Here is a 21,807-nt window from a genome sequence, read left to right on the forward strand (position 1 = left end):
ATAGAGATACCCTAAAGATTCGATGCTATTCTCTAACAAATTAAATTATAATATAATTATTAAATAGTTATATCACATGTAAGTTCTCTTTTATTAATTAATTAATTGGATGGTACTAGCAGTGTTCCATATATTTAGAATTAAGTTCTTACTTCTTAGGTTGTATCAATGTTGTTAACCAAGGCATATGCCCCTAAACAAATAAGGCACTTGTCAAGTTACTTAATTATGACAATCTTCCTGTCGTCTTTGCATAGTAATTAAACTTGAGATAGAACAAAACAATCACACACGACAAACACAACTCACATACAGAAGATTATTACTAGATAGTGTTGACGGCCAATGCAATATATATAACACACCTTAGCTTGCTTTCCTTCATCAACGTTAACATTAATTATAATAATCAACAGCTTTAACTAAACTACTAAAATTAATTAACACAATTGATGTAGAACAAACTCGAATTCTAATGGTGATTTATAAATAATTTATAAGTATTTTGTGATAAAGTTACTTCTTTTAAAAATTTAATAAGTTGAACTTTTGTACAAGTTTTTTTTTTAATTTATCTTATATTAAATTTTATTTTGAGATCTAACAAGAATCATCGTGATCAAATAATATTATAGAATTAATTTTCTCATAAGTTTAATAAACCGATAAAAAGAGATATATAAATAGTTATATTTTTAATACATTTAAAATAGTAAAAATATATCATGAACTTAATAAAATGACGGATACCAAAATTGTTTTCTATATATTTACATAAATTTTAACCAAACAAACATCTAACATAAGTAGTATATGCTATGTGTATTGAACAAAAACATCGGAAATGAGGTCCAAAATTTTGAAGAGAATAAAAGCCGGCCTAGCCAATTATTCTCTATGTGGGACTTCGTCAATGTCACCCTTTAAACCATTAAACCTTAATTCACTATGCATGCTTCTTTTGAATATCAAATTGTCAATTCTCTTCTTCGTCCTCATCAATACCTTTTCTTTTCCTTGCTTCTTCCTACCCCATTAGCCAAAAATCATTTCTGGCTTCAAGCTCCGATGATCAATTAATTATGGGTCATAAAAGAAAACACTATTGCTTTCTCGTGATCTTCACCATGTTGGCCTTTAATTTTGTGGCAACATTGGGTGACACATATGAACAAATTTTGATCACGTTCAAAAACTCCTTGTCCAATTCGGACATTGCTTTGAGTAATTGGGGCACGGAGCCAAATCTTTGTAAATGGAATGGTTTATTGTGTGACAAGAAAACACAATCATTTCATGGCTTGAGACTAGAGAATATGGGACTAAGTGGGAGAATTGATGTTGACACATTATTTGAGTTATCAAATTTGACAAGCTTCAGTGTCATAGGAAATAACTTTGAGGGTCCAATGCCTGAATTCAAGAAGATTGTGTGGTTAAGAGCTTTGTTTCTTTCTAATAACAAATTCTCTGGTGACATTGCTAATGATGCTTTTGAGGGTATGAAAAGATTGAAGAAGGTGTACTTGGAAGAGAATGAGTTGAGTGGTTATATTCCAAAGTCCATTGCTGAATTGCCTAAGCTTTTGGAATTGAACTTAAGTGGTAACAGTTTTGAAGGACAAATACCAGAGTTTCATCAAAAGAATCTCAGCTTTAATGTGTTTGATTTATCAAACAACCTTTTGGAGGGTATCATACCCCAAAGCTTAAGCAACCAAGATCCAATCCGATTTGCTGGTAACTATAGCCTTCTTTTTTTCTTTAAGCAACCAAGATCTTACAATACTTGATTATAAATTTTTAAACTATAAAAAATTAATTTTTTTCTTTTTTTTTTTCTTTTCCTTGCAACACAGGCAACATAAATCTATGTGGAAAGCCTATGAACAAGAGCTGCAACGCCGATCCTAACGTGACCTTTGACTCCCCTTCTCCTTCTCCAAATGCAAAGAACCGCCGCAATCTTATAATTGCTATCACGGTGGTGGCCGCGGTTGTGGTTGCTTCAATACTAGTACTTCTTTTCATCTCCAGCCGCCGCGGACGGCCTACAAAATCAAGCAAGAGGCTAAAATCAACACCCCATAAGAATCACTCAGCTTACTATAGTGCACAATCATCAGTTGATGTTAATGATAAGAAGGAAGAGAAGGGAGAGTTGAATTTTGTTAGGGAAGATAGAGAGAAAGCATTTGATTTGCAAGGGTTGCTTAGGGCTTCAGCTGAGGTACTTGGTAGTGGAAGTTTTGGTTGTACCTACAAAGCTATGGTTGTGAATAATAATAATGGTAATGAAGAAGCAGTGGTTGTGAAAAGGTTTAGGCACATGAACAATGTTGGGAAACATGAGTTCTATGATCATATGAGAAGGCTTGGGAGTTTGTCACACCCTAATTTGCTCCCTCTTGTTGCATTCCACTATACAAGACAAGACAAGTTTTTGGTTTATGATTTTGGTCATAATCATAGCTTGGCTACTCATCTCCACGGTATATGTCTACTACTATTCTCTACTTTTTAATTTCTATAAAATAAAATTCAATTTATCTCTCTCAACTTTGATATCGGAAATGTATAAACACTTGAGAAAATAAAGTGTGATTTTTATCTTTAATTCTGTAAGTGGAACCAAAACTAAATAAAAAAGAGAAAGCAATGAAGGGTTAGATTAAACACTGTATAGCATCCAGTTTTTTTTCATCAAAAAAGATCCACTCCCCTTTAATCTCTTATGTTTTGGAATTTTAAAGTATTTAATTTTTCTTTAGGAAATTGTTAAATGGTTCAAAAGATTAAATTTTTCTTTTAATATTTAGGAGTAACTATGTGAATAAAACACAAAAAGGATAATTTTAAATTAAAAGAAAAGCTAAAAAGAAAAATTTTTTCATAACATCACCAGTTGATAACATTAGAATGTCAAAGCACATATTTTAGAAAATTAAATATTAAATTACATATAAATTTAGAATTTAATGATAATGTATTCATAGCATAAAATATTTTATTATTATTTAATCATATCTATTTGTTTAAATAATCATTCACCTAATAAATATAAAAATTAGTTATTTTTTTAATATAATAATATATAATTAGATGTTTATATAAAATTATTTTATATTAATAATACATTAAAATTAAATTCATAAACTTATAAAAAATAATTTCAGGCGAAATAGTTACATTATTGGTGGCCCTGAAGTCACAATCACATGTAATTATGTAACCAGGTAACCATAATTAGTTCCAACAATTTTGAAGAACTAAATTTATTTGACTAATAATTAAAGTTCAATTTAGACACATAGACCTAATTCGTTGAAAATGATGGATGGAAAATCAGGTAGGAAAAATGGATGCATGCTAACTTGGCCAAGTCGTTTAAAGATCATAAAAGGAGTGGCAAGGGGACTTGCATATCTCTACACACAATTTCCAAACCAAAAAGTCCCCCATGGCCATCTCAAATCCTCCAATGTCATCTTGGACGCGGCGTTCCAGCCGCGTCTAACGGAGTACGGCCTTGTCCCGGTGATGAACAAGAGCCATGCTCAGAAATTCATGGCAGCTTATAAGTCTCCTGAGTCATCCGAGCGGACAACCGAGAAGACGGACGTGTGGTGTCTTGGCATCTTGATTCTAGAAGTGCTGACGGGGAAGTTCCCGGCGAACTATTTAAGGCATGGAGGGAAGGGTGAGAATAATGCTGACCTGGCAACTTGGGTGAACACGGTGGTGAGGGAAGAGTGGAGTGGGGAAGTGTTTGATGAGGGCATAATGGGAATTAAAAATGGTGAGGGTGAGATGTTGAAGCTTTTGAGAATTGGGATGTGTTGTTGTGAGTGGGATTTGGAGAGTAGGTGGGATTTGAAGGAGGCTTTGGCAAAGATTGAAGAGGTCAAGGAGATTGGGGATAATAATAATAATAATATTAATAATTCAAATTCTTATTCTTATGTTAGTGAAGGAGATTTGCATTCTAGGGCTACTACTTTCACTCAAGACGATTTCTCTTTCTCAATTATTGCTGCTACTTGATGTTCATGCTCAATAATTCTTGCATACCACTACAATATCAATTGTCATCTATTATTAAAGGGTGAATTACTGCAATTTATTCTTTCTACTTTGTAATTCCTCTTTTTGTTTTATATTTTTTCTCCAGAAGAATTAAGAAAAAATTCAACAAAAAATGTTGAAAATGATTTGATGTCAAATTTGAGTATGAAATATCCACTAATTTTGTTATTAATTACCGAGATGATTTTAAATTTATTGATCCGTTAGTACTCAAAATAAAGGGTATCAGAGACATATACTATGGCAAATATGACGATGAGCTTACAACTTTATTAAGTAGAATTTCCTTCTCTTTAAAAGAAGTTTAAGAATAGTTTTAGATGAGACTGTCCTTTATTTAAACCATTTTTTTATTTTTTTAATTTATTTAAGCCACCGAAAAACATCTATTAATTTTTTTTTTCAAACAAACCTCCCCCAAACAATAATCTAATAATTTTAAGTTATACATATATAATTTTATAAATATAACATCTATAATTATATATTTATTCCATTTAATATTATTTATTTATTTTAATGATAATTAAAAAAAATACAAAATAAGATAATTTGAGCTGTTTTGAATTAATTTCTATTATCTTTCAATTTTTTTTAACCAAAAACTGAAATCAAAATTCTTAAAACGAAAGAATTTCGCATATAATTAGTTATTTTTTTTATATTTTCACTCTAACCAAATTTGAAATGTTTGTTATTCTTAGGATCTTATTTTATTTTATTTATTTATTGGTGCTTTTTCACTTGTTGTTAAAAAATTAAAAACTACCATTCTATTACAACAAGGGAGAAAGTCAAAGCCAACCCGTGAAGTTTGGTTATTCTCATATAAAGAGATAAACATAGAGCAAAATGTTTGTGGTTATTAAGTTCGTAAAGAGCTCAAATTCTTAAGCAAGCTAAAATCAACACAAAAATGGTTGTTATTATTGTTAATTCAACAAAAAGTAAGATTGGTTATTTTCTATCATGTTTGTCATTCAAACACCAAAAGTCAAGAGAACAAAAAGAAAAATTTACAACTCAAACAAATACTTCAAAGTCATATAGAAAATTCAAAAGAAAAAGCATGCTACCTCATCTTGCATTGTTCTTTAACAAGAATAGTTTCCATTGTCACAGAGAGTCATGGGCTTTAAATTCGTTAGAATTTAAAGTGAATTTGATAAAGCAATACTTGAGAGTTAGAAGGATAGGGTAGTCTCCTTTGATTGCATTGTTTCGTTATTTTTCCTTCAAAGAAGACACGATCAAAAAGAAAGAAATCTTGTAAGGTTTTGAAAAGTGAACGTTTTTTGGAGGAAAGAAATTAAGGTACGTTTGAATTAATTTTTCTTATTTTAAAAGTATTTTCTTTATATAAAAATATATTATTATTTTAAAAGTAACTTTTAAAATCTTTTTGAATAAACAAATAATTAAAGAGTAATTTTAGAGAACAATATTATAATAGTTAATTTTAGCTAACATCAGAAACCGTAAAATTTTAGATATAAGAATAATACTTTTAGGACTATGCTATTTATACATGTTAGAATATAAATACACATTAAAAATAAATTAAATTATACATATATTTATATATAAATATATTGGTGGCTGATTTTAGTAGTTAATTTTGGTGTACCAATAGCATTTTTGATACTGTTAATGTGAAAACAGGAATCTAAAGAGAGGAATGTGGTTGCAAAAGAATCATTGTGATAAGAAGGAGGGGGTGCATGGAGTAGTGGCAGTAGCAATAGATAATAGTAAGGGTAGCAGACATGCACTTCAATGGGCCACCGAACATCTCCTCACAAAATCTCAAACCGTTGTTCTTATTCATGTTAAGCTTAGGCCAACTTCTCTTTCTACATCACATTCTCTCTTGTCTCCAAGTGAGTATTCTCCTTTTAAAACATACACATGATGCCCCTCCTCATACTTTAATCACTTTACTTTGTTCATCACAAAAATAGGGATATTTGGCATTGGTGATGGCAAATTACCTTCTAAGGGCCTTGATGACCCGGGCAAAGAGATTTTTCATTCATATCATCTCTTCTGTGCGCGCAAAGATGTAAGTAAACAGACAGAACTTGTCTTATTTAACATTTATTAATTATTATCGAACATTTCATATATGTTTGCAGTTTTGGTTATTGATTTATAGATACGTTGCAAGGACATACTCCTAGAAGATGTAGATGTAGCGAAAGCATTAACAGAATATGCTTCCCAAACAATAATAGAGCATTTGGTGTTAGGGTGTTCAAGCAAATCTACTTTCCTTAGGTAATGTTAAATTAATGTCCCTCCATGTAGGAGTTGTAAGAATGATTTACTGAGGAAAGGTTTTAATTTGACAAGATTCAAGGTAGCAGATATTCCGGGATTAGTATCAAAAGGGGCACCAGATTTCTGTACAGTGTATGTGGTTTCAAAAGGAAAGATTTATTCAACACGATCAGCTTCTCGTCCTGCTCCTTCCCCTTCTCCTTTGCTTCCACACCTTACCCAATCCAATTCTAATTTAACCTCTGCTTCTGACCCACGTTTGCCTGCTAAACCCCATGAAAGACGATCCTTTGATGCACCTCGTAGCTCACAAGAAGTAATGGATACAATCAGGTTAGTGGCCTTCATTGGATAAAAAATGTTTTAGTATTGATGTATGATACAGTAATAAGTCGTACTAGAAGTCAGCACATTTTGTAATTTGTAGTTATCAATTAGTCATCATTAGTATTTTTAATGATGTGAAATTACATATCTTTTCTTAATGGTTAAATACTGGCTAGATTTTAATAAAAGTGCTGGCTCCTGAGACTTTTTCATTATGAAATTGAAAGCAGGTCGCCATTAACTCGGAAAGGTGTGAATGACAAGTCATATGCAGAAATGTCATGGTCAGATACTGACATAACATTTGTGAGCTCAGAAAGGTCGAGTATAGACCGCATGATTCCTTCGTTATACCTCGGCTCCGATGCAGGAATGTCGAATCCTCGATTATCATATGGCTCTGATATCAACATTGATGGAAACTACAGCTTTGAATCTGTTCATCATCCTAGGATGTCTATGGATAGTCTTGCCGACTCTCCTGAATTCTCATATGTTTCACATGATATTGATGGGGTCTTATCTTCCTCACATGCCACGGTAAGCTAACAATTCATCAAATATTTCTACTATCTTTCATTTCCTTACGTGGACTACAATTTTATAGGATGATGTAGAGAATGAAATGAGGAGATTGAAGTTGGAGTTGAAGCAAACCATGGAAATGTACAGCACAGCATGTAAAGAAGCTCTCACAGCAAAACAGAAGGTATAGATTCACAAATTTTATGATAGAGTTGGTTCTGATAATAAATTATCAGAAAAAATATTTTTTACCTTGAATGTTTCACAGTTTATTCAAACTTTCACTTAATCATTTTATTATAAAAAGTAAAATGCTTAAAATTGAAACATTGAGAAATAAAGTACTTTTGTTTTTTTCTTATATATATGACAGGCTGTAGAACTTCAACGTTGGAAATTAGAAGAAGAGAGGAAATTAGAGGAGGCAAAGCTGGGAGAAGAAACTGCATTAGCAATTGTAGAAATGGAGAAAGCTAAAGCAAAAGCAGCCATTGAAGCAGCTGAAGCACAAAAGAGGATTGCAGAACTAGAAGCACAAAAGAGACTTAATGCAGAAATGAAAGCAATCAAAGAAGCAGAAGCTAAGAAAAGAGCACTTGATGCTTTGGCACAAAATGACATCAGGTGTAGAAAGTACTCAATTGAGGAAATCGAAGCAGCAACAAATTTTTTTGCAACTTCCATGAAGATTGGAGAAGGTGGTTATGGTCCGGTCTTTAAATGCCTTCTTGATCATACACCTGTAGCAGTCAAGGTTCTGCGTCCTGATGCAGCACAAGGAAGGTCCCAGTTTCAAAGAGAGGTAAGGACAAACAACATAAATAAACAAAGTTGTTAGACATTGAATATTGTTACGGTTTCTCGTAGTATCCTTACTGTTAGAGCAAAATTGAGTGTAGAAGATAAGGGTAGAAGGAAAGAACAGAATAACTGAACAGAGGAAGGAATTATTGATGTGATAATTACCTCACTGACAGAATAATATTATAGATTTAAATGACAGAAAAAACAAGAATAATTGACTTTCGAGAGGTCAATTCTCTCCCTCTAGATTTTCACTCCACTTATTTCCTGCCTACTAGCTTTTCCAGCCTACCTATTTATAATATCTAATCCTATAACTACTGCCTAAAGATGTGGAGTTTCAGAATTTAAAATTCAGTTTACTACTTTTTCTCCTCTCCTTTTATAAGTATATTTAAAAGGAGTTAAATCCCTATTATCTCTCTGGTTTGTTGCAATACCACCCCTCCCCCATGAAGAGCCACCTTGTCCTCAAGGTGGAAAGAGGGAAATGTTGTCTGTAATGTTGCTGCTGACTCCCAAGTATTCTCGAAATCTGGCAGTTCTTTCCATTTGATAAGGACCTCAAGATCTCCCTGATTGTTGTAGCGGCTGTCAACGGCTTGTTCAGGTTCTACCAGCAATTCCCCTTCTTCAGTGAGTGCTTCGGGTAATGGTTGAGGATGTAAGGAAGGTCCAACACTTTTCTTTAACTGGGAAATATGAAAAACAGGGTGTATTCTTGCGGTGTCAGGTAATTTCAACCTGTAGGCCACTGCTCCAATCCTTTCTAGCACCTCAAAAGGACCATAAAACCTTGCACCTAACTTCTGATTTGATCTGGCTGCCAAAGATTTCATCCTATATGGCTGAAGTTTGAGATACACAAAGTCTCCTACTTCAAAAGACACATCACGTCTCTTCTTGTCTGCACTTTGTCTCATTCTGTTCTGAGCCCTATTAAGCTGAAATTGGATTTCATCTAGCATCTGATTTCGTTTCTTCAATAAGACCCTTACTTCTTCTACTGAAGATTCTATCCCTCCTCGTAATAAAGCTGGAGGTTCCCTGCCATATAAAGCTCGAAAAGGTGTCATCCGAATAGAGCCATGGTATGAGGTATTATACCAAAACTCTGCCCAAGAAAGCCAAGCTGGCCATTGTTTAGGTTTAGCACCAGTTAAGCATCGCAGGTAGGTTTCCAAGCATTTATTCACCGCTTCAGTTTGGCCGTCGGTCTGTGGGTGATAGGCCGAGGACATTTTCAAGGTAGTACCGGCCTGTTTAAAAACTTCAGTCCATAAAGCACTCATGAATATTTTGTCTCGATCGGAGACAATTGATGATGGAAAACCATGGAGGCGTACCACTTCCTTAATGAACAAAACAGCAACATTCTTTGCCGTAAAGGGATGTGAAAGTGGGAAGAAATGAGCATACTTAGTCATGCGATCCACCACCACAAATATCGTATCCATCCCATTGGCTTTGGGTAATCCCCCTATGAAATCCATTGAGATGCCAGCCCATACATTGGAAGGAATTGGCAGCGGTTGTAGGAGACCAGCAGGTTGCAAGGTAGAATGCTTGTTCTGCTGACAAATTTCACAGCCTTTAATAAAGTTCATCACTGCTGCCTTCATACCCTCCCAATAAAGGATAGCAGAAATCCTCTTGTAGGTTCTAAAGAAGCCCGAATGGCCTCCCAGCTTGGAGCTATGAAATTCCATCAGAATTTTTGGAATCCATTTAGAGGTTTTTGCAAGCACTAACCTCCCTTTATATTTGAGTTTGCCATTCATTAATGCAAAACCGGGTGTAGTTTCTTCCCCCACCAACAACTTCTGCATAATCCCATTTAATTTCTCATCAGCCAATACTTCAGCCTCCATATCATCCCATTCTGCTGCCATGGAAAAAGACAGGGAGGAGAAATGAAATTTCCTAGAAAGGGCATCAGCCACCCTGTTTTCTGTCCCTGCCTTATATTTAATGTCAAAATTGTATCTCAGTAACTTGGATAACCATTTCTGCTGGCCTTCTTCTGCTACACGCTGATCTAATAAAAACTTCAAGGACTGTTGATCAGTAAAAACTGTGAACTGCTGTCCCATGAGATAGTGTTTCCACTTTTGAACAGCTAGAACAATTGCCATCAACTCTCTTTCGTAGACAGATTTCTGCTGGGCTGTTTCCGAGAGTTTTTGGCTCATAAAAGCAATTGCCCGACCCTCCGGCATCAAGACAGCACCCACTCCCTTTCCGGATGCATCGGTTTCCAGCTGGAAAGGTTTTGAAAAGCATGGAACGGCTAAAACCGGAACTGAAACCATAGCTGTTTTGAGCTTTTGAAAAGCAGATTCAGCATCCTTACCCCAATTAAAAGAGTCCTTTTTGAGAAGTTGGGTGAGAGGAGCAGCAATAGTACCATACCCCTTTACAAAGCGTCGATAATATCCGGTTAAGCCCAAGAAACCCCTCAAGCTGCGAATATCTTTTGGTGGAGGCCAGTCAAGCATATCTCTGAGTTTCTTAGGATCAGCCGCCACCCCTTCGGTAGAAATAACGTGGCCAAGGTACTCAATACTCGTTGCTTCAAAACAGCACTTCTTTTTATTTACTAATAAACTGTGCTGCTTCAGTACCTCAAAAATATTCTGCAAATGACCTCTGTGGCTAATGAGATCCTTGCTATAAATAAGGATGTCATCGAAGAAAACTAGAGCAAATTTTCTGAGGAACGGACGAAGTACAGTGTTCATGAGAGCTTGAAAAGTGGATGGAGCGTTTGTGAGGCCAAAAGGCATTACAAGGAATTCGTAATGGCCGTCGTGGGTGCGAAAAGCTGTCTTATGAATATCCTCCTCCTTCATTCGAATTTGATGATATCCAGATTTGAGATCCAATTTGGAGAACACTGTTGCACCATCGAGCTCATCCAATAGCTCCTCTATAATAGGAATAGGAAATTTGTCCGGCACCGTGATCTTATTGAGGGCCCTATAGTCGACGCAAAACCTCCACCCACCATCCTTTTTCTTTACCAGAATTACCGGGCTCGAGAAGGGACTTGTGCTGGGCCGAATAATCCCAATCTGCAGCATTTCATCAATTATTTTTTCTATTTCTGCCTTCTGATAATGTGGATATCTGTAAGGTCTAATGTTTGGAATCTCTGCACTGTCTTTTAGTACTATAGCATGATCGTGAGTTCTTTGTGGAGGAAGACCATATGACCCTGCACCCAAAAACGACTTCAGACGTCCCAATTCCATCACCAAGAAGTCCTCCACAATAGAAATTCCTTGTACCAATAATTACTTTTCACAGCCACCTAACCCATGCTCTATGCTCCATTTCCAACCTCAATTCGGAAAGGAGGCAGGTGTACCAATGGCAAACCCAGTATGGAGACAAGAGAAGATGAAATAAAATTCGCCTCAGCCCCTGGGTCAACCAACACGACCACCTCAACACCGTTTATAGTAGCTCGTACCTTCAAAGTTTGGTGTGATGTAACTCCCCAATAACTTAGAGAAGAGAGACGAAGAGAAAGACTGTTAATGGTTACTACAGGTTCATCCGAGGCCAAATCTTCGCAACAATCCTCGGGTTGTTCATCCTCCTCCCCCAGGAGAATGAGTTGTTGATGTCTGAACTTGCATGCGTGGCCAGGATTCCACTTGTCCCCGCATCGGAAACAGAGACCTTTGCGCTGTCTCTCACTCCATTCCTCATTGAAAATCCATCGTGATGAAGGCTTTGTGATATTAGTGGTGGAAGGGGCCGAGGAAGTATTGGATTCTGTTTTACTATGAGGGATGGATGTGGGCTGTTTAGTTATTGAAGGAGATTTGAAGTGTGCGGAGTCCAATTATTGGATCTGGCACCGCAGCCCAAACGGTTAGTATTTTCATTTCGTCTTCTCCTGGGTGCATTCCTTCAGTACGCACGCTTCATTCCTAGACTCTAAATCATGGCCCTATCCATCAGCGCCTGGAGGTTTTCAAACTCGGCAACTCTCATCTCCGCTTTGATCGACGGTTTTGAGTCCTTCATGGAACATGCACACAACAAGGTACTCCCCCCAAATGTCTATGTGCCCTAGCCGCTATCTCAAAGTCTCCGATACTCCATAACGACCCATGTGTCTCACCTGCAAAATGGTGCAAGAGGATTCGCATTTTACCAGGCTCAAATCGTTTGAGCAAATTGTTTAAAACGAATCCATGAAGGGAAGGTAGATGAGACCCACATTCAAACCATGTTAAAGCTTCCCAATGAGTGCAAGCACCGCGTACTCAAGTTTCTCTTCCACCTGAATCCTTGATATGCGAAAATAACGATCCATTCGAACCAACCATCCGCTCGCGTCCGAGCCATCAAACGAAGGAATGTCCACTCTGCGATTGAGATCACCCCTGTTTGGAGGTGGATCTTGCTGACGCCCGCCACCCGGATCGTTGATGCGCGAGTTCCCATGCTCGAATCCTGTGGGATTCGATTACTAATTCATCCATCCTTTGCGTCATCGTTTCCATTATTGTTTTGTTCAGATCGAAACTCATAACTGTTCTCCAGACTCTCAAACCCGATCCATGCACTCTGCTGCGTGTGGAAACCATTCACAGGAAGAAGCCCGAATCGAAGCTTGATACAATGTTACGGTTTTCTAGTATCCTTACTGTTAGGGCAGAATTGAGTGTAGAAGATAAGGCTTTGCGTCATCGTTTCCATTATTCTGTTTTGTTCAGATCGAAACTCATTCAACTGTTTCTCCAGACTCTCAACCCGATCCTCCATCGCACCTCTGCTGCGTGTGGAAACCATTCACAGGAAGGAAGGAATTATCGATGTGATAATTACCTCACTGACAGAATAATATTATAGATTTAAATGACAGAAAAAACAAGAATAATTGACTTTCGAGAGGTCAATTCTCTCCCTCTAGATTTTCACTCCACTTATTTCCTGCCTACTAGCTTTTCCAGCCTACCTATTTATAATATCTAATCCTATAACTACTGACTAAAGATGTGGAGTTTCAGAATTTAAAATTAAGTTTGCTACTTTTTCTCCTCTCCTTTTATAAGTATATTTAAAAGGAGTTAAATTCCTATTATCTCTCTGGTTTGTTGCAAATATCTACTAGAAAAATGTTAGAGGATCATCAGAATTTATTGTTTTTGGATTAATAGAGTAAAGAAATTGAGTTGATGGTTAAGTGATAACCAAAGATAATAAATTCTGATGGCCACATATCATTTCTCTGTCTAATATACTTTTCTTACTTTACATGTTTGAATGTACATAATAGGTTGAGGTACTGAGTTGCATCCGGCATCCTAACATGGTACTCCTCCTAGGAGCCTGTCCGGAATACGGATGCCTTGTTTACGAGTACATGGCGAATGGAAGCTTAGAAGATAGACTCTTTTGTAGAGGAGACACTCCTCCACTCCCTTGGCAAATCAGGTTTAAAATAGCAGCTGAAATCAGCACCGGCCTGTTATTCCTCCATCAAACAAAACCAGAGCCTCTTGTCCACAGAGATTTGAAGCCGGCTAATATCCTGCTTGACCGAAACTGTGTTGCCAAGATCAGCGATGTAGGTCTTGCAAGGCTAGTCCCGCCGGCGGTCGCTGACTCGGTCACACAATACCATATGACATCTGCTGCTGGAACCTTTTGCTACATAGACCCTGAGTACCAACAAACAGGAATGTTAGGTGTAAAATCTGACATATACTCCCTTGGGATCATTTTTTTGCAAATTTTGACGGGGAAACCACCAATGGGATTGGCTCATCAAGTTGAGAAAGCCATTGAGAAGGGAACACTTGCCAATGTGCTTGATCCTAAGGTGCCTGATTGGCCAATGGATGAGGCTTTGAGCCTGGCAAAAATTTCGATCAAATGCGCAGAGTTAAGGCGAAAAGACAGACCGGATCTCGGCAAGGAAGTCCTACCAATACTAAATAGTCTAAGGTCATTGGCTGAAAATGGTGTTCTACATTTCAATGGCTATGTCAGCCCATCCAACCAGAGCCAAGTTTCTGTTCAGTTGGTATGTTCCTTTGCTGTTCTTTCAATTATACATACAGTTTTGGTCATGTTCTAATTCAAAGATTATCTTCCATAACATACATATGTTAATTCAATACTTGCATAGCATAATAAGTTCACACTAATTAACATAAATGTGGCATGAAAATGTTTCAGGATGAAGCTTCTTCTCCTTCACTTGCTTATTCTGAGGAGAGCCCAACGAAGCCATCCATTTCAAACCCTTAGTCATAAGTCAAAAATAAGTAATCCTTGAGCAAGATAGAAAATTTTGTTAAACACAACTGTGTTTTGGAGTATAGTGTAAATACTTAAATGATTAGAATTCTTCATTCCTTGATCCCAGCATGTAATTTTTTGTTAAATACTTATAACTTTTGTTTTCTTATTTCATTTTAGATTTGTAAAAAAAATAAAAAAAAAAAAAATTGAAGAGTCATAGGCAAAGGACATCCTACATAAAATAAGTCTCTCTACAAACTACTCTATACAATTAAAACCTACAATAATCTTATTTTTCCTTCATTATATATTTTTTGTAAAAATGGTTACTTTCCACTAAAGAGGGTTATCATCAATGTAATTAGTAATTACTAAATTCACATAATTAATTCTAGAGTGATCAATTCTAAAATAAATGCTGAATGCATAAGGATTGCCCTGAGATTAACCATCTAGCTTTATGATTCTTAATCGTGCCGTTGAAAACTTTGGACTATGTTATTTTAGAAATTAGCTTTAAAATCTGTGTAAAGACTAAAGAAAATAAAGTTGTTTATCGAAAAAAAAAAACAGAAAATAAAGTAACTTAAAATTTGGTGCATCTACAATACATTCAGCTTTAAATTATTAGAGTCCGTTAATAATCTCTTCTTAAATTTATTTTATCCCTCTGGGAAATATATTTTTTGAATTGGCGAAAAGAAAAGCTATTTTTTATTATGATAAATAATAATAATGGATTATCGTTTTCTTTCTCAAAAATTTGAAAAATGAATAAACTAGTTTAACTTGTTTCAGATGGGATATTGTAGTTAGAAACAAATTCATCTTTATATATGATATCACAAAAACATGGCATTTCCGGAACAGGTGAGAATTTTGTATGGTTCATCTTGCATGGACTGAAATTTCTGTCCCTTTTAATCCAGATACAGGTGTTCTTTTAAGCCTGTTCAATTGTTCTAATGTAAAAACTCCAAGAGCCCTCGTGCTGTATGAAGTGGCAAACGAGCTTGTGTAATTTACAATGATAACCATTGGGTACCGTTTCTCTAAAATTAAATCAACTACATAACCAATAGATGTCAAATTTGTTACACATGGTGGAGGGCTTCTCATCATTGTTGATAAGGAAGCATCCAACTGCACAATGAATAAATTCATATAATCAAATAGTAAGAGTCCCAAATAATCCAGTGAGAGGAATGCATATGATTATTAATGATAAATATGTGTTAATTGCAGGCAGTTTTTCTCCTTTTTTTTTTTCACTTACTAATGATATATAGATCTAGTGGCTAATTAGGTAGCTGATTTTTCGTAAGTACATAACATTATTGTTATTCATATTATAATCACTATAACCAAACCCAAAGGCAAGGACCAACCAAAAACAACGATGTTCAACCATATACATGGCTTAAGTACCCTATTATGCATTACAACTTAGTAAATTTAAGCCGTGATGAGACAGGGAGTGGAACAGATTAAAAAGAAGCATATTAGGTTTTCTGCAAGTCATTGACGGAAGCAAAATTTAGGGTAAAGTATTTTTTTCCCCCTAAGGTTTGTGATTTTATTCAAATATACGACTAACATTTAATTTTATTCAATTTTTGTCCCTAACGTTTTCAATTCACGTCAAAACTACCCTGAAATGTTTTCAATTTTGTCCCTATTGTTTAGATGTAGTAAATATCTAGTAGTAATTTTGATAAAAATCGAAAACGTTAAGGACAAAATTAAATGAAATGGGTATTTTTGAAGAAGATCACAAACACTAAAGACAAAAAGCATACTTTATTCAAAAATTTATTAAAAACTGTAGGGTTTCCTATGCAAATCCAGAAGATAACAGAGTTTAATGAAACGGTAATTTCACAACGTTCCGAGCTAACAAAAACAATACCTGATTGCAATCTTCACGGTGCAACAGCCCTATACAGCTCCCCCACTCGTCTATAATAGGAACAACTTTATCCTTAAAGAAACGCATGGCCACTTTCTCTAGCTTTATGGTACCATGTAGTGGCTGCGCCGCTTCAAATGGTACCATAAAATTCTCAACTGGTTCATCGGGTGAAACCTGAACCAAGATAATGTAATTAGACAACATGCAAGTTCTCCAAGTAGAACCTATCTTAACATACTACCAATTCAAATCAAACAGTCATAAATGTCAACAAAACTTTAACCACACACAGCTTCAGAAGCATGTTGAAAAAACTCGAGCATTTTAGTTCTTTAACATTACAGCACGGGGCCTTGTGCAGGAATGTTAATGGTACAGATGATAAGTACCTCAGGAAGTAAGTAAGGACTAAATATAGATTTGGAAAATCCCAAGATAGCCTCAATGCGCGAAGCAACCTGAAGCATAAAAACACGGGCAGCTGTTAACATTAACTATTTGAGAGAAAATAATGGATGTCAATGAGAGTCAGCTTCTTCAGAAAAGGTTGCATTGTGATGACATTTGGGAACTGCAATACATGTGATCCACAGATCCAGGGCAATATTATATTTATGAAGGAGACATTTAAAAAACAATAAATTAAAATTAAAAATGAAGATATTCAAATCAAGCTAAGCATTTAAAAAATTTAATACTGCCATAAATTCAGGAAAATACTATTTACATACCATGCCTCCACGACTGGTCCATGATATGCCTTTCCATCTTGAAACAATATCAGAAAGAATTTTAGCAGCAGTATCAACCTGACCAAAATAATGCAGAATCCATTACAAAGTTGCGGTTTATTAACTTCAAATGCCAGGTTCGCACCCCCTTTCTCTCGTTTTTTGAAACAGAAAAGGGTATACGTTAAGGTCCAAGTTAATAACCAGGTTCTTCTCTACATCATATGTAGCAACAACCAATTTCACAAAAATGAAGAAAATCAACAATCTGGAATAACATAATGTAAAATCATGTGGAATACCAACTTTAATTACTATCCAAATACTCTTGCATTATACAGTACCACTATACGCATTCGTGCTGCATGTCGATAGAATTGATTGGATATTATGGCAGAGTATCTGCCAGTATATTAGTAGAATAGTAGCATGTATTACAGCGGAATATTTGCTCATCCAAATCTGCAAGTTCTGTGGGATTGTGCATCTGTGATTATGTATTCAAATTCTGTAGGTTAGCTCAGGATAGCATCTGAAATTAGTGTATATTTACTCTATATATATCAGAATTCTCCAGCAGGAGGAGAACACGCAGTTTTACCTACATTGAAGTTCTAAAACTGTAGACAGCGGCTTCTTTACAAGTTTTACCCACAAAGATGTTGAGTGCTAGGTATACATATTCAAAGAACAAAGGTTCTCTACCAAGTTCTTTCTCTTTATATGACAACAAAGCACCTAATAATAAAAGACTTTTCCACCACAATGGCAATAATACTAGTAAAAGACATCGTAGTACCTGGCCAGCATTCAGTGCTGCTTCCATGAGAAGGTGATCAGCTTCTTCCTGTGCAACTGGCAAGATGATCCCTGCAGAATCTGGCCAAATCCGCTTATGCAAATTCTTAACTAGATCATAATCTCCTTGTAAAGCAAAAACCCGCATCATGGAGAGGTATAGATGAGGTTTTGGCCTTAACTTGGCATTCCTACCAGCTTTCTTCAATATTTCTCCAAAAATACACAAAGCACCTAAATGCACAATAGAAATACATTGGTATCACAAGTTGAGATTAGTTTTACCCCTTAATTTGAGAGACAAGGATAACTCATTAATTTTAGAAACATGAATTTGATTACTATTTATCATTACTCCTCACAAATTCAAAATAACATCAATTTATGTTTTTAAGTCTTCCTGAAATTATCCTAGTTCTCTAACAAGAAAAGTAAGAAACTTGTAGTAAAATAACAACATACCCTTAACCGAGCCACATTTTAGTAAAGCATCAATTATTGCAGTGTAAGCAGTTCTGTCAATGTTTAATTCATGGCATGATTTCATTTCCAGCACTATTCTCAGAACTGAAGCAAGATCTTTTGCCTCTCCAAAACCCTGTATTTTATTTACATAAAGAAACTGAGAAAGTTGCCGCTGGAGAACCATCCCAAACCAATAGAAAAATTTAAGATTGTGTTGTAACTATTTTTGTTCAAAATACATATTGGGAGTATGAGCAAAGAGACAATGTAAACTATGTGTGGAGCATAAATATCCATTGAATTAATATAATGGGCAGATAATGACATTCGTTAAAATAAATCTAGACAGTACAAACCAACTAAGCCTTTTCTAACTAGCTTAGAGAACAATATTAAATGGATCAAGCAATGTCATATTGTTCTAATAGTAAACCATGTCTATAGATAAACCATTTACCTTTAAAACTTTTTAATGATTTCCCCATAGTTTTCCGTCATCTCCTAACTGTAACTAACTAATTATTAGGCAACTCCATCTTATCTATCTCCTAACAAGTCTTTCCCTGCACATGACCAAACTACTGTAGATGAAATCCTAAAATATTTTTCACAACAAGAGCCAAAGGAATACAGGCCTGTCTAGCTGTCTCAATAATGGGGCCTTGGAGCTACCCCTTAGTTCACTACTGGTGAGTTAAGAATCCTCTAATCGGGAGTTACACACGTTATAAAGTGAATATCACTTTTGAAGGGACGAATTTATGGTTCTATACTACAGCAAAGTAATCAAACAAATAAATAAATGAGAAATCTAACCTTGAGCAATGTTGAATATGTAATGATGTCTGGAAACAGATCTTCATGAATGAATTTTTCTGAATTGCCCTAAAAATATAAAAAGGAGAAACTTCAAGAGGTTTCATATTTATCTACCATAGAAATACTGGACCTGAATTTCAAGTGCTTACCTTCATTTCCTCCAAAAACCGCATTGCAGTATCCATCTTTTCACTCTTGACACATGCTAAAATTAGTGTATTATATGTGAGCTTGTCAGGCCTTAATCCTTGATGTACTATTTCATTGAGCATATTTAGTGCAGTGTGAGGACAGCCAGAGTTTATATACCCCTAAATTTGGAAAATAAGAAGCAATCAAGATTAAAATTCTGTTATAACTAACATTTGCAATCCCTATAACTGCTAAACAATTATCACAATGAAACTTTCGCTCTTACAAGATCATGGTTCAGAGCAAAACCTTCATTAGTAAGTTATATACTGAGACTGGAAAACTGCCACCTTCACGGAACAAAAACCCATATCGTGCAAGGAGGCCATTGGCACGACGCAAGTCTCCTGCACTATAGCATCACAAGTAAAACATCACAATTCAACATGAAGTTTTAGTACAGCTAGACAAATGTATATATCCTAAAGATAGAAATTTCCCCAAACTAAATAAAACATAAAAAGCAATGGCAAACTGCAGAAACTGATAATGTAGATACTTAATAAACAATTCCAGCAGGTACTAAACCCAAATAGAATTGAATTAATACCACTGACAAGCTGTCCTGACCTAATGCTAAACTTATCATAACTCATAAGTTGTGAAAATCAGTTTAACTATGTTAAATATAAGATCAAACAGTCTGACTCACCTGCTTGAATTAAGGCATTTAGCAAACCCAAAATCAATGGAGCTGACAACTCGGGACTTCCCAAGGCAGTACCATTTTCCACTGATTCAAGCAGCTGAAATGCTTCATCAATTTTTCGCGCCTCACCTAAACCCTAAGCCATAACATTTAACAGAAAGTTAAAGAAACGAAAATAACATAAAATTTTGGCCAATATCAGAGAAAATAGCAATAATCTCATGCTGGGCTCATTCTTAAAACAGTTTTTCTTTTACAAGTGAATATTAATTTCTGTAAGCTTGCAATGCGGTATTTAAAATTCTTTTGGCACTATATTTTCATTTAAAAAATATATATCTTATATAGTAAACAGAATTCTGCATGATAAAAATTAGAAAACAAGTACCACTTTTTGTTTGGTAGTATTTCATTTTATTAAAACAACAATCAACAATCATGTATCTCCTTTAACCTCATCCTAATCATCCTCTTAATTTCCAAACAAGAAAATTATTTAATGGTTTTTCTTTTTAAATGCTCTCAAGATATTAATGTCTTTAAATATTTATCTTGCTTTGAAATTAGGATAAATTTAGGAGAATGTTGAAGAATGTGCTCAATGATTCTCTTCCCTGAATGCACAAGATTAAAGTGGTACAGTAGATCCTCATTATATAGGGAGCTCTAATATCATGAAAGAGAAGAGCATCTAAGAAATGAAGATGCAGGTGCGAAGAATGCATTCAGAAAAGATGGTGTTACTGAACATGAGTGTGGATTATCAGAACTTAAATAATTAGATAATGGTTAGTTCCTAACTGCTAACAGACTAATTACCAAAGTGCTGGTCTAATCTAATCTAACTAACTGTATATGAGGCTAACAAATACTAACTCTATTCCATAATGTTAAACTTAAGATATTCTGAATTGACTATCACTCTAGAACTTCAATACAAAATATCATTTTTATACCATTTTTAGTTACTTAAATCAATTTTTGAAGAAAGTCTGGAATACTTGATCATTTTCTTATCCTTTTACATAACCTTGAAAGACTAGCATTCTGGAATGGAGGAAGTACATGATTATATATCATTACTCTAATTAAACTAGCTTGTACTTTAGCACCTTCAAGCATATCATATAAATAAATTTGCTCATCATCATAGCAGAACGAAAGAAAGAAATTTTGGAGCAAAGAATAATTTAAAAGTTTGAACACCTTCAAAAGTGTGGCATAGGTGACATTGTCCACACCACAACCCTTTGGCTTCTTCATCTCATCGAATATCCTAAGCGCAGAATCTATGTCGCCACAATGAACACAAGCTTCAATCACAGCATTCATCACTATCGTGTTCAGCTTCCCTAAATCCCTCTTTGCAACTTCAATCTCATCCAGAATCTAAAACCAAAGTAAATAACAACAATAGACTTCAACGCCAAATGCGTAAAACAATTTTACACTATCAACCAATAAAAAATTTCAACAAAAAGTGTTAAATCATGCTAAGTAACTACCAATATAACAATTACCTACCGCGATTCTTCATCTTCCTAAATTTTTCTTGACACATTGCTTTAGAAATATTATAATTAAATTATCCTCATAAGAATGCTTACCTGGCGAAGCTGTCTTCGGCGAGTGAGTTCAACTACGCGAGAAGTGAGGCGCTTGAGAGTCGTTTTAGAAGGAGTGGAGGTCGTGGTTGCCGAACGACGTCGTGTTGGAGCAGAGGAAGAAGAAGAAGAAGAAGAAAAGGAGAGAGGGATATAAGAGGATGATTGAGTTGGTGGGTTTGAGTGGAATAGTGGAGTAGTAAACGACGAAAGAGGCTGCGTCGTAAGCATTTTCGAGGGTAAATTGCGTCTTAAACGACAACACGCTATCCATTCGCCATGGAAATCTAAAACCACTGCTCTTCTTAGCTGCAATTTTTAATTTGGATTGTGCAAAATGTTCCAAAC

At 35.4% G+C, this 21,807-nt stretch overlaps 3 protein-coding genes across 3 annotated transcripts; 2 read left to right on the forward strand and 1 right to left on the reverse strand.

Moving 5' to 3' along the window:
- Nucleotides 1-1,051: 1,051 nt before the first annotated feature.
- On the forward strand, nucleotides 1,052-4,044 carry LOC130934759 (pollen receptor-like kinase 2). The gene is made up of 3 exons (XM_057864296.1): nucleotides 1,052-1,740; nucleotides 1,860-2,492; nucleotides 3,350-4,044. The coding sequence occupies exons 1-3, from the start codon at nucleotides 1,083-1,085 to the stop codon at nucleotides 4,042-4,044; spliced, it is 1,986 nt and encodes a 661-aa protein (XP_057720279.1). The 5' UTR covers nucleotides 1,052-1,082.
- Nucleotides 4,045-5,764: 1,720 nt separating this feature from the next.
- Nucleotides 5,765-14,295, forward strand: LOC130934760 (U-box domain-containing protein 52-like). Its single transcript, XM_057864297.1, has 9 exons — nucleotides 5,765-5,966; nucleotides 6,048-6,148; nucleotides 6,242-6,363; nucleotides 6,439-6,699; nucleotides 6,924-7,233; nucleotides 7,301-7,402; nucleotides 7,592-8,020; nucleotides 13,319-14,068; nucleotides 14,224-14,295. The coding sequence occupies exons 1-9, from the start codon at nucleotides 5,765-5,767 to the stop codon at nucleotides 14,293-14,295; spliced, it is 2,349 nt and encodes a 782-aa protein (XP_057720280.1).
- A 791-nt stretch (nucleotides 14,296-15,086) lies between these two features.
- LOC130933118 (pentatricopeptide repeat-containing protein At5g10690) lies at nucleotides 15,087-21,807 on the reverse strand. Its single transcript, XM_057862633.1, has 12 exons — nucleotides 21,463-21,807; nucleotides 21,062-21,244; nucleotides 19,859-19,991; nucleotides 19,456-19,553; nucleotides 19,164-19,325; nucleotides 19,012-19,080; nucleotides 18,193-18,328; nucleotides 17,732-17,964; nucleotides 16,933-17,010; nucleotides 16,591-16,659; nucleotides 16,199-16,375; nucleotides 15,087-15,432 (listed from the first exon to the last, which is right to left on the reverse strand). The coding sequence occupies exons 1-12, from the start codon at nucleotides 21,688-21,690 to the stop codon at nucleotides 15,178-15,180; spliced, it is 1,821 nt and encodes a 606-aa protein (XP_057718616.1). The 5' UTR covers nucleotides 21,691-21,807; the 3' UTR covers nucleotides 15,087-15,177.

Source organism: Arachis stenosperma, chromosome 6, assembly GCF_014773155.1.
Source record: "Arachis stenosperma cultivar V10309 chromosome 6, arast.V10309.gnm1.PFL2, whole genome shotgun sequence".
NCBI classification, from domain to species: Eukaryota; Viridiplantae; Streptophyta; class Magnoliopsida; order Fabales; family Fabaceae; genus Arachis; species Arachis stenosperma.